The sequence below is a fragment of the Thamnophis sirtalis genome, unplaced genomic scaffold, assembly GCF_051295495.1.
Source record: "Thamnophis sirtalis isolate CommonGarterSnake01/CBP01778 unplaced genomic scaffold, rThaSir2_p1.2 scaffold_11, whole genome shotgun sequence".
Taxonomy (NCBI): Eukaryota; Metazoa; Chordata; class Lepidosauria; order Squamata; family Natricidae; genus Thamnophis; species Thamnophis sirtalis.
In genome coordinates, this window is record NW_028261391.1 from 54,258,669 (window position 1) to 54,273,555 (window position 14,887).

General features: G+C 37.7%; 1 protein-coding gene across 5 annotated transcripts in view; it reads left to right on the top strand.

The window, feature by feature from the left end:
- The window catches only part of SHOC2 (SHOC2 leucine rich repeat scaffold protein), a 62,606-nt gene extending 61,085 nt beyond the window's left edge, over positions 1-1,521 (top strand). For all 5 annotated transcript variants that reach the window (XM_087725828.1, XM_087725827.1, XM_087725830.1 and 2 more), the window contains exon 9: positions 807-1,521. In XM_087725828.1, the coding sequence (XP_087581954.1) occupies positions 807-1,015 (209 nt within the window). In that variant the 3' untranslated portion in view covers positions 1,016-1,521. The remainder of the gene's footprint in view (positions 1-806) is intronic.
- The last annotated feature ends 13,366 nt before the right edge of the window (positions 1,522-14,887 follow it).

A 14,887-nucleotide genomic window follows, 5' to 3' on the forward strand; every position in this document is an offset into this window, starting at 1 on the left:
CATATGAGTAGTTTTGCTAACAACTTGCATCATTTGTAGTAGTCTTCAGGGGAAAAAACCCATTGGTGTTGCTAGACTTCTAGTCTCATCATGCATCATCAATTAACAGTCCTTGAAAATTTTTTGCACTTCTCACACAGAATGTGAAATAATCATGATATTTAAGATTCATTTAATATCAGTTCTGGCATTTAGCACAGCTTAATATACTCAAGTTTCCCAAACACAGGCATGATTTTGTTTCATTGCAATGTTTTGAAAATGTAAGTTAGAATTTGCAAGTCTGAAAATTTTTGTCATTTGTCCTAATGTGGTCTATTAAAGTAAGATTTCAAAGTTGGGATGTCAGTAAGGAAAGAAATATACTTTTCTAGCGGAAAGTGGCTTTAGGTTGTTAAAGAAATATAATAAGAGTTCATTGGTATTGTTGCACTGTCCCACTAACTGTGAAACAACTGATCGGCACACTAGGTGTTATAGCTCACATCTGCTGTCAAATGTTTTGCAAATTCCCCAAAATTTAACAATCTCTTCTCATAAGCCAGTATAAGCCAGTTCCAGCACACCATTGGCTTTATCCCTTCTAAATTCATATTAATGTCTCTATTCATGCCAGCATTAAAAACTGCTGTTACTGCAAACTTAGAAATGTGCTTTGAATTCAGTGAACCTGTTTAGATGCAAAGGATGATATGTTTGCTATTCTTGCTAACGGACAGAAGAACAAGCCAGTAATAATTTCTTTGTCACTTATTGTTATTTTATGATTAATATATTTGGTTTCAAAAATTCTCATTATTTTGCAGGTACACTGGAAAATCTGGAAGAACTGTATCTAAATGATAATCCACATCTAAACAGCCTTCCTTTTGAACTGGCTCTTTGCAGCAAATTATCTATAATGAGCATTGAGAACTGTCCGCTCAGTACCCTTCCAGCTCAGATTGTTGCAGGTGGACCTTCCTTTATCATCCAGTTTCTCAAAATGCAAGGACCATATCGAGCCATGGTCTGACTGATAACTTCCCCGATGATGTACAAAATATAAATGGCTTTTGTGGTGTCATTATGTATATAGTATCTAGGCTACATGGTGCCCAGTGTGGATAAAAAATGGATTGTCCCATACACTCTACTAAATGCAAACTGCGCTGTTAGTATTGTGTATGTGTGTATATATAATATAATATATAGATTGTATATTATATTATAAAACATAAATAATATAAAACAGGCAAATTTCAGTCCATACGTATGTGTTCCTGCTCATAGAGGAAACATAGCCATTTAGATTTTTTTCATTATAAATGCTTGTTAAAGTTTTCTTTAGTGAATTTGATGGTTATCTGGATAATTTGGGGTACCAGTTCACTGAAAATAATGTCAATTAACTGCTGATCAATTTAAGGGAAAATATTTTTAAACCAAGCCTTTTCCTGTTGGATAAAAAGCAACTTAGTCACACAAATTATTTTGTCATTCCTTGTGGATCACATTTTGTGACAAAAAAAATATTGGAATTATTTGTATTTTCCTTTATTCTGGAAAGTCCTTTAACTTATTTTAAGTTTTAAAACAAATGGTCTTGTATGTTTACAGTCAGGGTATGTCACTGGATTGGGGTGGGATGGGATTTACTCTGTTTTATTGAATCTACAAGTTGTATTCTTCTGCTGAGGGCTTTTTATTGACTGATTCGTATTATTGCAAAAATATAAGCAATTAGTTAGTGAAAAAAAATAAGTCCAACAGAAGCTTGAGTTCCTTTGAATTCATCAGTTATAAACATATCATACTGAAGAAGCAATTATTTTATGGTTGTCTCATTTAGCATAAGCAACATTTTTCACTTAAAGAAGTGACAAATTTGTAAAAAAAATATCATGTTCTGTTAAGATTTAGTATTGCGTCAATGATGGATCTGAAACGCAACAAATAATTGTAAGGGTTTTTCCTGGTCTTTGTGCAATTAATGAATGTGTCTTTTTTTGAAACCCTGCAGTATACGTAAAATTTATGGTCGGTTGACAATGTTACTCTGGTTTTATATCTTGCCTTGCCTTGTACATCCTCCCATTATTCTGGAGTGTCTGCGTCAAAGCACAATATCTTCATGCTGTGCTGTTTTGCTGCTGAACTAAATGCACTTTTCCCTGTAAAGATGGGACACTTGCTTCAAAATAATCAGTTCAGTACCATGATTTATTCTTTTAACCTCATCCTATCAATCTCAGTATTAAAGACTGGTGTTTGGAAAAAAAGGACACTTTTTCATTTGTATTTAGAATGTGATTGCTCAGTAGAAAACCATTAAGTGATTGAATAGAAAACATGCGGTTTATTTCAGGGCTGTACAAAGGGCTAATGATGTTGCAGTGATTTTTGCTCCTGCACTTGATTGCTACTGCCATTTCGAATTGGATGCTCACATAGCAATTACATTTGAGATAAATTTATTTTCAGTGTCAATTGATTATGATGGGTTTGCTTAAGGGATACTAGAATTAAAAAGGGGATGTTCTTTAAATTATACATCATAGATGTCATAGAATTTTTTCATCTATGGAAAAAGGTTTTGTATTTTTTATTTTGCTATTAATGTCTATTTGATAGGCACAATCCCGAGATCATTAGATATACTTACTTATCCTTTTGAAATCAACACAATTCACCGAAGGTTTCACTCATAAACACCTATAAGCTTTGAGTAAATATTTGTGGATGTTTCTTTAGATTGAGTAGGCATAACTTATACCTTCATCTGTAACATTAATTTTAGCATTCATTAATTTGATCTATGGCAAGTAAGAAATCTCCAAGAAAGGCAGGTACAGATATAAAACCTTAAGGGCTATTTTAGATGTCAGTGGATTTGCAAAATATTGGGTTGGATCCAGACTAAACACATATCTAGTTGGGCTGATAGAAGCAGGCTTAAAAGGATCTCATCAAGGGAATTGCTGAATTTGACAAGTCTTTGGGATCGTTTGCTAAAAAAGAAGATAATTGATAACAGTGTCTTTCATAAGAGTGTCCTCCTTTGTCTCTCAGATATTGGGAAACTCCATGGAGAAACTCAGACCAGAGGTCAACAGGAAACTAATGTGGAAAAAGGAATCCAATCTTATCAGTTCTATTAAACAGTATAGCTAAATTCATGCCATTGATTTTCCACCACTTATTTTAAAGTAAATATATGAATATATAATTAACCTAGATACTTGTTGATAATGATGTATAGTTGCAGATAACTATAAGTAATCTGTCTGAATACTGAAGTGTTAAAATACAAAGATGCTTATAGTGGTGGTTAAAAGATTAAAATCTACTTTTTGCTGAAGCTGTAAACTTGTTCCATTTTATTTAGTATGTATATATTTAATATGTTGCCCACATGCACTTTTATTTTAGGGGGAAATAATTATCTTCCAATGAATTGCTTTTTTTACTTTTTAAAATCAGAGTTTAGCCATGTGTTAAAATATTGTTCGAGGAAAGATTGAAGATATTTCAGTAAATTTTTACAGAGTTAAAGTAGGATAGTACACTCATAGTAGGCAGGATTCACCTACCACTTAGTGGAATTGTGGCAGATTAAATGTATAATTTAATCTGTAAATATATTGATGTAATTGTTCATGTTGAAAGGCTTACTTGACTATTTTTCTTTAAAAAATCACTTGCATGTTAGAAATTATTTTTACTTGTTCACTGATTTTTTTAAAAAAAAGACTGAAATCAGCTTAAAAAAACCAGTGAAACTGAAAAACCTGCTTCAGCATAGTATAATTGATTAATATCAATCATGTTAGAATATATTGTGAAATATATTCTGATAGTTGGAACAGAAATCATAATACTCCCAATTCCGGCTTTATTTTCCCTTGTTTACTATACAGGTAGTCCTCAATTTACAACCACAATAGGGAATTTGAAAATATGCTGTTAAGCAGTGCAGTTGTTAAGTGAAGCATCACACTACTGCAACCAATTTCTGATCTTTTTCCTGCAGTTGTTAAGCAAATTACTTGTATTCATTAAGCAAGACATCATATGACCATAACTTACAACCTCCATCCAGCTATACCATTGATTTTGGTTGTCATAGACCAGATAGGAAGCTCACAAATGGTGATCGCATGATTGCAAGATGCTGAGACTATGGTAAATGTGTGACTGTTGCTAAGCATCTGAATATTGATCATGTAACAGATTCTGCAATGGTCATAAGTGTGATAACTAATCATCACTTTTTCCCTTGTAACTTTGAACAGTCATTAAATGAGTGGTTGTAAAGCAGGGACTACCTGTAGATTTTGTAATAATACTCATCCACCTTTTGGTAAAACATTAGGATGTATTCAATTAAGTCTCTCTGAAAGATTCTGATAGCAGACAATACATATCTTCCAATAATGAAGATCAGTTCATCTTTTTAAATAAGGTTTGTATATAATAATAAGCTTTATAGCTGGATTTAATTTTTGGTTTTGTAAATCCATCTCAATTAAGAAACAGTAACTTTCTTTTTCCACAAAATACAATTCGAAATTGAACTTGAGTTTAAAGCTCACACTTCCTATGGCTTGCCTTTTTTTTTTTGCAGTTTACCCATTTTTCTGGTTTTTGGAAAGAAATTGACAAAAAGAAATCAACTGGACTCATAAAATAGTGACTATGTTTTGTATCTGTTCAACAACCCCTAATCCAAATAAATCATGGTTCATATTTATGAAAACAGCCATACATTTATTCAGAATGTCTAACTAAATTTCTTAAATATCAGAAAAAATTCTCAAGCCTGTTTCAACAGTTGCTATTAAATTTTAATATTGCAGAGGGAGGTTATTGAATATATGAGAAATGATCATATCAAAAATCTTTAAATATATTAAATCAAAGTTTTGTTTTGGCTTCAATGTCTTCCACATACTGTTCAAAGGTCAAGTACAGCTCTTAGATTAAAATAAGGTTCCACACCTTTCGACACCTATGGAACAAAATGAGTCTCACCTAATTGCATGTAATTGCATAGTTGTCAATATCATATACAGTACTTTGTTGGATGAGTCTTAAGTTGGGCTGCTATAGTAGCTAATAGGATTTTAATGGCAAATAGAACAGAAAGGAAATGTCAATTTCACTTGCACTATTGCAGTAGCCTATTATAATTATAATGTAATAGCTATATTACAATACAATACAATAGCAGAATTGGAAGGGACCTTGGAGGTCTTCTAGTCCAACCCACTGCCTAGGCAGGAAACCTTATACCATTCCAGACAAATGGCTATCCAACATCTTCTTAAAGACTTCCAGTGTTGGGGCATTCACAACTTCTGGAGGCAAGCTGTTCCACTGATTAATTGTTCTAACTGTCAGGAAATTTCTCCTCAGTTCTAAGTTGCTTCTCTCCTTGATTAGTTCCCACCCATTGCTTCTTGTTCTACCCTCAGGTGCCTTGGAAAATAGTTTGACTCCCGATTATAGCTATTCTAATAAATATTATAGCTGTTATATTTTCTTCATGATACTTTGAGAAATATAAAATTCAGTCCTACTACCTAGGAATAAATTAGAACACTGAAATACTAATTGGAACTATCTGTCTTTTCAAAATGAGTTTATATGTCTTTGTGGTAGATCATACTTAGAGTTTTAATAAAAACTAATAGGCTACATTCAGGAACAAGTTAAAGAAAAAGAATTAAACAGTGTCATTGTCTTAAAAGGTTTTCCTCAACTTCCTTGATGGCTATTTAAGCATTTGGTTAATCATTTGAAGTTCTTAAAATTTATCTTTGCAAATCTGATACTGTATGATTATGAATGAATTTTTGCTGGAAAAACAGGATTTTCTCCACTGCTGTCGCCAATCTCCACCAGAACTCCCATTGCTCCTCTGGAGTGCATCCCCATCTCAGGACATTTTGATTATGAGTGAGATCTTCAAGGTAATTAATAATTCTCCCCTAATTCTGGAGGACAGCCATCAGCAGAAAAACAGCATTGAATTCCACCACAGGTTTTGGAAGAGAATTTTGCACCCTAAAATAGTTTGCCAGACATTTCTAAGAAGAGAGATCTACTTGCAATCAATACAAGCAGAATTTAAAATCAAATCTTTCATTTGGACAATTTTTGAAACTGAACCTTGTAATGGTTTTATATTCTTCACATATCTGGGGGGAGGTGGGACACATGGGACTTTTTTCTGATTATTTAAAATCCGGAATGCAAAAGACCATTTATAAAGCCTATATTGCACTACCTTTGTATCTTTAATCAGCATGTCAGAACTTACTTTTAATTAGGTATACACTTGGCAGTAATTTGCACACTATACCAACATTAAAAGGCACAGATGGGACAATTGCTAATGATAATATCTTCAAGAAAAACCTGATGGCTTTTTTTATTCAGTAAAGATCTGAAAAAATTGTTTATTGTTTCAATGTTGCAGTCTTAAGCAGAATGATACATAATTCTGCCTGATTCTGAGTCCACAATAATTTGTCAATTGAATAATAAAAGCGTGTAAAACAGCCGGCACAAATGTACTTTCTGAATTATTGTAATGTTGATTGTTATGTCTATAAAATATTGCCTTGCTTTTTTAAATAAGTCATTCTGTATCAATGTATTCATTATAAATAGTATGTTTGTAAAGGAGCCACTCCTGAGTATTTTGGATATTTTATACCAATTAAGTCTAATTTTGTCTAAAAATTGCAGCACTGCATTGATTGATACTTTGCATTTAGAGTCATTTTTTTTCAGAATTCTTTGTAACCTGCAAACCTTTCCTTCTTGTCTGAAATAAGCACGAGATAAAAAGCTGAACTTTTATAAAGGAACTCTTGGTTTGAAACCTTTACTTCCTGTTTTGTCTCCCTGACCCCTCCACACAAAATGTACTGGTGGATTAAAAGCATGCCAAGAATGAATTGCGATATTTGATAGATGGAATAATACTTTTGATATCTGGCTCATTCTGCATTTTATATTTAATATGCTGCAAATATGGGGCATCTTTTCCTGTAGGCATCCAAACATATAATTAAGAAAACATATAAAACTCTCCCCCCCTCCACAATGCATTGTAGATTATATGCATTCCAAGCTACTTGAGTGAAATATATGTTACATTTTGGAGGTTTTATTTTGTAATAGAAAATAATTGATATGATCTTTAAAGTGCTTAACCTTACTTAAAGGTTAAATAAGAAATGGTAGAATATAGTACAATTTATTTGAACAAATTTTCCAGTATTATAGATATATAAATAAGCCCTTCACTCCTTTTCTTGCAACGCTTTCTGAGAATTAAAAAGTTTATTTGTAGTTTTTAGATAGTATCTTCATTTACTCCTCATGGTCACTTCCATATGCAGACTAGTTTTAACTTTTATAGCTGCTAAAATATAAAATAAACCAAGAATACCTGCCGTTAATTATGATATTTTTGTTTCTATACTATTCCAGTTCTGATGGTACCTTCTGCCCTATGGCAACTTAATTCTTTAACGTTTTCTATTGTTACTGATATAAAGGTAACACAGGAGTACTGTGGGGATTTATTAAAGTGTGGTGAAGTCTGGTAATAGTACTAAATGCAAAGGAATTATGATTAGAAAAGATATAATAATTTGGGATAAAAATGAGAAACCAGCTTATTTTTTCATGATTAAATTAGTTATAAATTATATTACTTTGGCCAGCATTCTGCTTTTAGTGTGATAATTGAAGAAGCTAAGAGAAATTTTTATCAAGGGTTGAAGCACTGTAGTTCAACAGTTCCTTTTATTCTGTTCCAGTTTATACTTAAATAAATACCTTAATATGAACTATTCTGCATGATGCTGCAAATTTGGTTTGGAGTGAAATAATTAATGTTCCAAACTCGGGAGGTTTTGTTTGTGAATGATAACAGACTTTGTACATGATATCCTGGCTAGTATTATAGACCTTGAATAATTTGTGGCAAAGTTTAATATCTACATTCCTTCAAAGTCTAGCTGTTAGATAAGAATAAGGTAGGAACAAGGAACTTATTGTTCCTACCATGGGAGATTGATTTGCAAGTTTTCAGCCCCATTGAGAGTTGTTTCAGGCCTGAACAAAAAATCCTAATTATCTCTTTCATTTCTAAGTTTCAAATATACAGTATTTGAAAAGAAGTCTGCACATACTGTGTTTTTTATCACCATTGGTAGGGAATAAATATAATTTTGTGCTGGTTCCCTTGAATGTCATGCAGACCATTCTCCTTGCATCTACATTTTTATGGAGTTCTTTGGGATCGCAATCTGCAAGTAGCTACCTGTATGTGCAAATTTCCTCACTGTTGTGAATATGTTTAGAAATCATGCTGAGGCATACATTCATTTATGGTTTTTGATATCATTTAATAGATACTGTGCTTAACCTGGTGCCATTAGGAGAAAGTAATTGGTATTTATTTTAGGGCTTAATATGTTAGCTGAATGTGAGAAATGCGATCTTAACCGTCAGCTATTGACCTTCAGAAAACAGCTACGACTATGATTTTGGTCGATGCTGAATATGTTCTTTTTTCTTAGAAAGCAATAGTGAATGTAACACATGAATGTATGGTATGGAAAAATATTGAAAAATTCTGACGTGAAACATGAAGGACTGCCTTTCTCTGCTTACATAAGTCCACCCCATCTGATCTGGCAGAGAAGGCATGCTGTGGCTTCAGCTAAGGATTTAATTGGTCCCAGAAGATGTGCCTTCTTTGTTACTGTGCTTCCTTGTGGAATATTCTCCCTCCCCAAAAGTTAGATTTGATTCCTCCCATTCCTTTTTATATTCTGAAGGCCCTTTAGACCTGTCCCCTTTGTAAACAAATTACTAGTCTACATAGACAGATTACCTATCTAGAATCTCTAATCTCTGCTCTCCAAGCAGAAACTAGGTGTCTACTTCGGCCATTCCACTCTATGGAGATGCCACGCTATCAGCCCCCTCTACCACAAAGATCTTGCAGGAGAAGAGCAGTCTGGACAACCGTGGGATCTGGCAGGTTGAGAGCTGTGAACCATAAACACAAAGCTTTTGCTGTGACTGTCAGCATTTCTTCATTCAGTAATCAGGAAAGAAAACCACTGGACTCCATTTGTTGAAATCAAGTGTACTTTTACTAATTATAAATGAACAGTTGCAAAGCTAAGCTAAGTCTGGTTAATTAGGCGCGAAAGCGAATATTATATTGTATAATTCATTCCCCTCCCCTTGGCATCCCCGCGCACAGTCCAATCATAATTCTCCCAAATGTCAGATGTGAGATAACTTCGAAAGGCATCACCAGGATGGAATGCTGGACCGTTGGCCTTAGCGGGAAACACTTCTCCACATGCGCAGTAAGGTGGTCAGTTCAGAGTCTAGAAACTTCCTCCAGCCCAACAATGATTCCCCTCCCAAATACCATACCCCCTCCCCATTTCAATGGCAGCCGAAGCAGTAGCAAAGTGGAGGCTGACATTCGGCCCCCCTCTAAAAAGAGGTGGTCAGACCTGCAGAAACGAGAAAACACAAACAGACGAACAACAAGACACAAAAAGGTGGAAAGGGGAGAGAGAAAGAGAAAAAAGAAGAAGAAAAATGTGTCAGGAAATCAGTCAAATCAGGGCTTGTCAGGATAAGCAGAATAGAACTTGCGGAGTAATTAAGGGGCCCGAACATGGGACCTGTCCACCCATTCGGCGTGAGAGGGGGGAAATGCTTTCAAGCCACCAGGTACTGGACACGATTCCGGCGTTTACGAAAGTCCAAAATTTCACGAACCTCGAAATGTTCACCGTCAATCAAAAGCGGAGCGGGCGATGGAGGAACAGGCAGACGTAACGATGAAGTGCAAACAGGCTTTATGAGGTTAACATGAAAAACAGGGTAAAGCCGGTTGAGGTGTTTAGGCAGCTGCAGCCGAACAGAAACAGGATTGATGATCTTGATAATAGGAAATGGGCCAACATATTTAGGCCCTAACTTATTTGACTTTTGTGGAGTCTGAAGAAACTTGGTGGACAAATAAATCTGATCACCAACCTTGTAATCATACGCCTTAGTCCGCTTCTTATCAGCCTGTTTCTTATGTGCGTGATGCGCAGCATCCAAAGTTTGGAGAGCTAAAGGCCAAACGCGCCGAAGGCGATCACTCCACTCGGACAGAGACGATACTTGGGGCTGCTCACGAGGAACCTCAGGAATGGGCACAAAATCCTGGCCAAACACCACACGGAAAGGGGTGAAGCCAGTGCTGTTATGCACAGAATTATTATAAGCCACCTCCGCGTGCGGCAACAAATCCACCCAATCATCTTGCTGGTAGTTGATGAAACAACGTAAATATTGTTCCAGAACAGAATTAGTCCTCTCACAAGCCCCATTAGTCTGAGGGTGGTGGGTGGAGCTTAAGCCCTGGGCGGAGCCAATCCGCTTCAGAAACTTCTTCCAGAACATGGAGGTGAACTGCACACCTCTATCCGAAATGATGCGGTCGGGCACCACAAGAGATGAAATGGACTTGCTTGGAGAACAAGTCGGTAACCACCCAGATAACGGTGTGTCCGTGACTCTCAGGAAGTTTGACAATGAAGTCCATAGAGATCTCCTTCCAAGGGGCGACAGGACGAACTACAGTCTGGAGCAGTCCCTGTGGTTTCCCTGGCGGGTGTTTAGCAGTGGCACAAACGGGACAACTGGCAACATAACGTTCAATGTCCTTTTTCAAAGAAGGCCACCAAAACTGTCTCTTGACGAGATGGAGTGTTTTTACAAAACCAAAATGCCCTGCCACCCAGGAATCATGAGCCCGCTGAAGAACAATTAATCAAAGAGACGCAGGAACGTAAAGTTTTGCCCCAATCCAGGGCAACTCATCCCTCATAGTACATTCATTCATGTGCTGCCGGAACCAATCATCATGAGGGAGGGCTTTCTTGAGATTGGAAAGAAAGTCCTGGGACATCTTCACTTTAGAATGTGCTTGATTCCTAGTAACAACTGGAGCAGCGAGGCTCACCGTGGGAATGACAGGCTGAGTTTAGAACAGTTGTACTGAAGAAGCCTGGATAAAGCATCAGCCATAAAATTCTTCCCCCCCGGAATGTATTTCAGGGTGAAATTAAAACGATTGAAATGCTGAGCCCAGCGCATCTGTTTAGGAGAAAGTTTCCTGGGAGTTCTCAAAGCTTCCAAATTTTTATGGTCAGTCCACACCTCAAACGGGTGTTTGGCGCCTTCTAGAAAATGGCGCCAAGTGGCTAAAGCCCAACGAACAGCAAAGCGTCTTCCGACCACCCCCTCATATAGGCTGACAACTGTTGAAATTCCTGGACATAATCTGCCATCGATGTATTTCCCTGCTTCAGGGCCATAAATTTCAGGTGCCCGCGTCTCTCAGTCAGCGGGTCATCAAACCTCCTCTTCGTGGCTGCCATAAAGTCATTAAAATTCCTCAGGAGAGGGGAATTGCATTTGTGTAGGCCCACCATCCATTCGACTGCCTTTTTCTCTAAGGACATTAACACCATCCTTACTTTCATTTCATCAGTCTCTAAATCAGGTCCATAGATTTCCATATAATTCCAGACCTGAATGATAAAAAGTCCTAAACTCTTAGGATCTCCATCGTATTTTACAGTTAAGGGAGGGACTTTTGCCATTCGGTGTCGCCTGCCCCCCTACTCTTTCAGCGGCCCTAGCTGGAGGGGGGAGGCTGGTTCTGGGTTTTCTTGCCCCCAACCCCTCTCAGCTTCTTCACCCTCCCTTAAACTATGCATCGAGTACCTTTGCTCAAGATCTTCAGCCGGCTCCCTTTCCACTGCTCTTTCACGGCTTTTGCGTTCAGACCAAGCTTTCTCGAGGAGTCTCATGGCATGGGAAAGCTTGTAATCCTCTTCCCCAGAGTCACCCCAATCCGCTGACTTTTTCTTTGGTCGTCTTCTCGTGACTCCAGCATCCAACTCCTCCGACTCCTCTTTTTGTCCCACACTCAAAGTCCATCTGGGACAAACAGTAGACTCTTCCACTCTTAGCCCAGCCAGCCTTTCAGTTAAAGATGGTCCTGCCATCGCCCCCTCATCTTCTTCTTGGTCACTCACATGCAAAGACATTTCTTTTCTTCTTGTGAGGACACCCCCCTCGGTAGGTTGTAGCTCCGGGTTGGGTGAAAAATGACACTTAACTTATTGTCAGAATTTCTTCATTCAGTAATCAGTAAAGAAAATCACTGGACTCCATTTGTTGAAATCAAGTGCACTTTTACTAATTATAAATGAACAGTTGCAAAGCTAAGCTAAGTCTGGTCAATTAGGCGTGAAAGCGAATATTGTATTGTATAATTCATTCCCCTCCCCTTGGCATCCCGGTGCACAATCCAATCATAATTCTCCCAAATGTCAGGTGTGAGATAACTTCGAAAGGCATCACCAGGATGGAATGCTGGACCATTGGCCTTGGCGGGAAACACTCCTCCTCCACATGCGCAGTAAGGTGGTCAGTTCAGAGTCTAGAAACTTCCTCCAGCCCAACAATGATTCCCCTCCCAAATACCATACCCCCTCCCCGTTTCAATGGCAGTCGAAGCAGTAGCAAAGCAGAGGCTGACAGTGACCCAGCAAAACAGATATAGTGCCCTTGCTGACCTTAATGGGGACACTAAAGAGATAGGCCAGGGTAGTTGTGATAATGATGACTCAAATAAGCAGGGGATCGTGGTCCAAAATGAAGAACTTCCTTCAGAAAGGCAAAATGGGGAACCAGGTACCACACATCAGTTGCAGAAGAGCAAGGTATGCAGAAAGAGAAGTCACCTTCTGGTTGGTGATTCAATCGTAAGGGATGTAATTTTAGGAAAGGATATGGAGGTTTTAAAAGTGGTCAGGTGTCTGCCAGGTGCTACTGCCAGCAGAGACGAGGCGTATTCTTAAGATAGTCAAGAATGCAAGTAAGAACTGTGACGTTGATGCTATTATACATCTTGGCACTAATGATCTGTCCCAGAAAGATGTACTTTCTGTGCAGAATGATTTCCAGAACTTGGGGTATGAACTTAATAGTATAGGTTGTAGGCTTATCTTTTCAGAGGTTTTACCAGTATATAAGGAACAAAAAGGGAAGGACCAGCATGTAGCAGAGTTTAATGTGTGGCTAAAGGAGTAGTGTAAAAGGGAAGGCTTTGGTTTTATTAGTCATGATGCCTGTAGCTGGTCCAATGAAAAACTGTACAAAAGAGATGGTTTGCACCCATCCAAGAAAGGGACTGAGTTACCTGGCATTAAATTCACAGATTTTCTGGATAAACATTTAAACTGAACAGCGGGGACAGAGAATTAATAGATACAGAACATTTCTGTCCCCAGCAATCAAAAATTCATAGGGTTATCAGTGCATCTAACACAGATGTTTGTGCGGGTAAGATTATCGCTCCTGCTGTCAAGCAAAACCAAGCATTTAATAGTGATTGCCATACCATGTGCATGAATCATACAAGTGGCAAGAAAATAGGGGCAGTCAGTTCATCCCTCTGGAATGAACTCCCTGTAGGGATTCGGACCCTCACCTCTCTCCAGGCCTTCCGAAAAGCCGTCAAAACCTGGCTTTGCCGGCAGACCTGGGGGTGATGAGTTCCCTCCTCTCTCGACATGTATGGTTGTGCGACTGTTGTCGACTTTTATTATTTGTATTTTGTCTTTTATGTTCCCCCTTATCCCCTTTGAATTGTTCGCCGCCCTGAGTCCTCCCGGAGAAGGGCGACATACAAATAATAAAATAAAGATAAAGATAAAGATAAAGGAATAAACAGGGCAAATTAGAAATTCAAGTAAAAGAGGGCAGATACGATATTATTGCCATTACAGAAACTTGATGGGATGAAACCGACAAATGGAACATACAGCTAGAAGGATTTAAATTATTTAAAAGAAATAGACCAAATAAAAGAGGAGGTAGAGAAAGAAATAACTACATCTCTACAGAAAAGGAGCACAACAGTGATGAGAACTACCTTGAATGCATTTGGGTCAATATTAAAGGTTTGGGGGGCGGGATGACATTGCCATAGGTCTCTACTACAGGCCAGCCAACCAAGCAGAGGAAGTAGACTGGAGACTAAAACATATGCAGAACGGTTGCAGGAATTGGGTATGTCTAGTTTAATAGAAAGAAGGACTAGGGGAGACATGATAGCAGTGTTCCAATATCTCAGGGGTTGCCATAAAGAAGAGGGAGTCAAACTATTTTGCAAGGCACCTGAGAATAGAACAAGAAGCAATGAGTGGAAACTAATCAAGGAGAGAAGCAACTTAGAACTGAGGAGAAATTTCCTGACAGTTAGAACAATTAATCAGTGGAACAGCTTGTCCCCAGAAGTTGTGAATGCCCAAACACTGGAAGTCTTTAAGAAGATATTGGATAGCCATTTGTCTGAAATGGTATAGGATTTCCTGCCTAGGCAGGGGGTTGGACTAGAAGACCTCCAAGGTCCCTTTCAACTCTGCTATTGTATTGTATTATATTGTATTGTATTGTATTGTAGATGAACTTTTTGCTAGTCAGCTAACTAAGGTATGTAGGAAGCACACCACAATAGTAATGGGAGATTTTAACTACCCTGACATCAACTGGGAAACAAACTCTGCACCAAGTGGAAGATCCAGCAGGTTACTAACAACCTAGCAGACAACTTTGTTTCCCAAAAGTGGAGAAGGGAACAAGGGGATCAGCCATATTGAACTTAATTCTCACTAACAGAGAGGAAATTATAGAAGGTGTTGAAGCCACAGGAACCCTGAGGGCAAGTGACCATACAATATTGGAATTCAACATTATGCAAACACAAGTAGAACAAAGTCAAACTAGA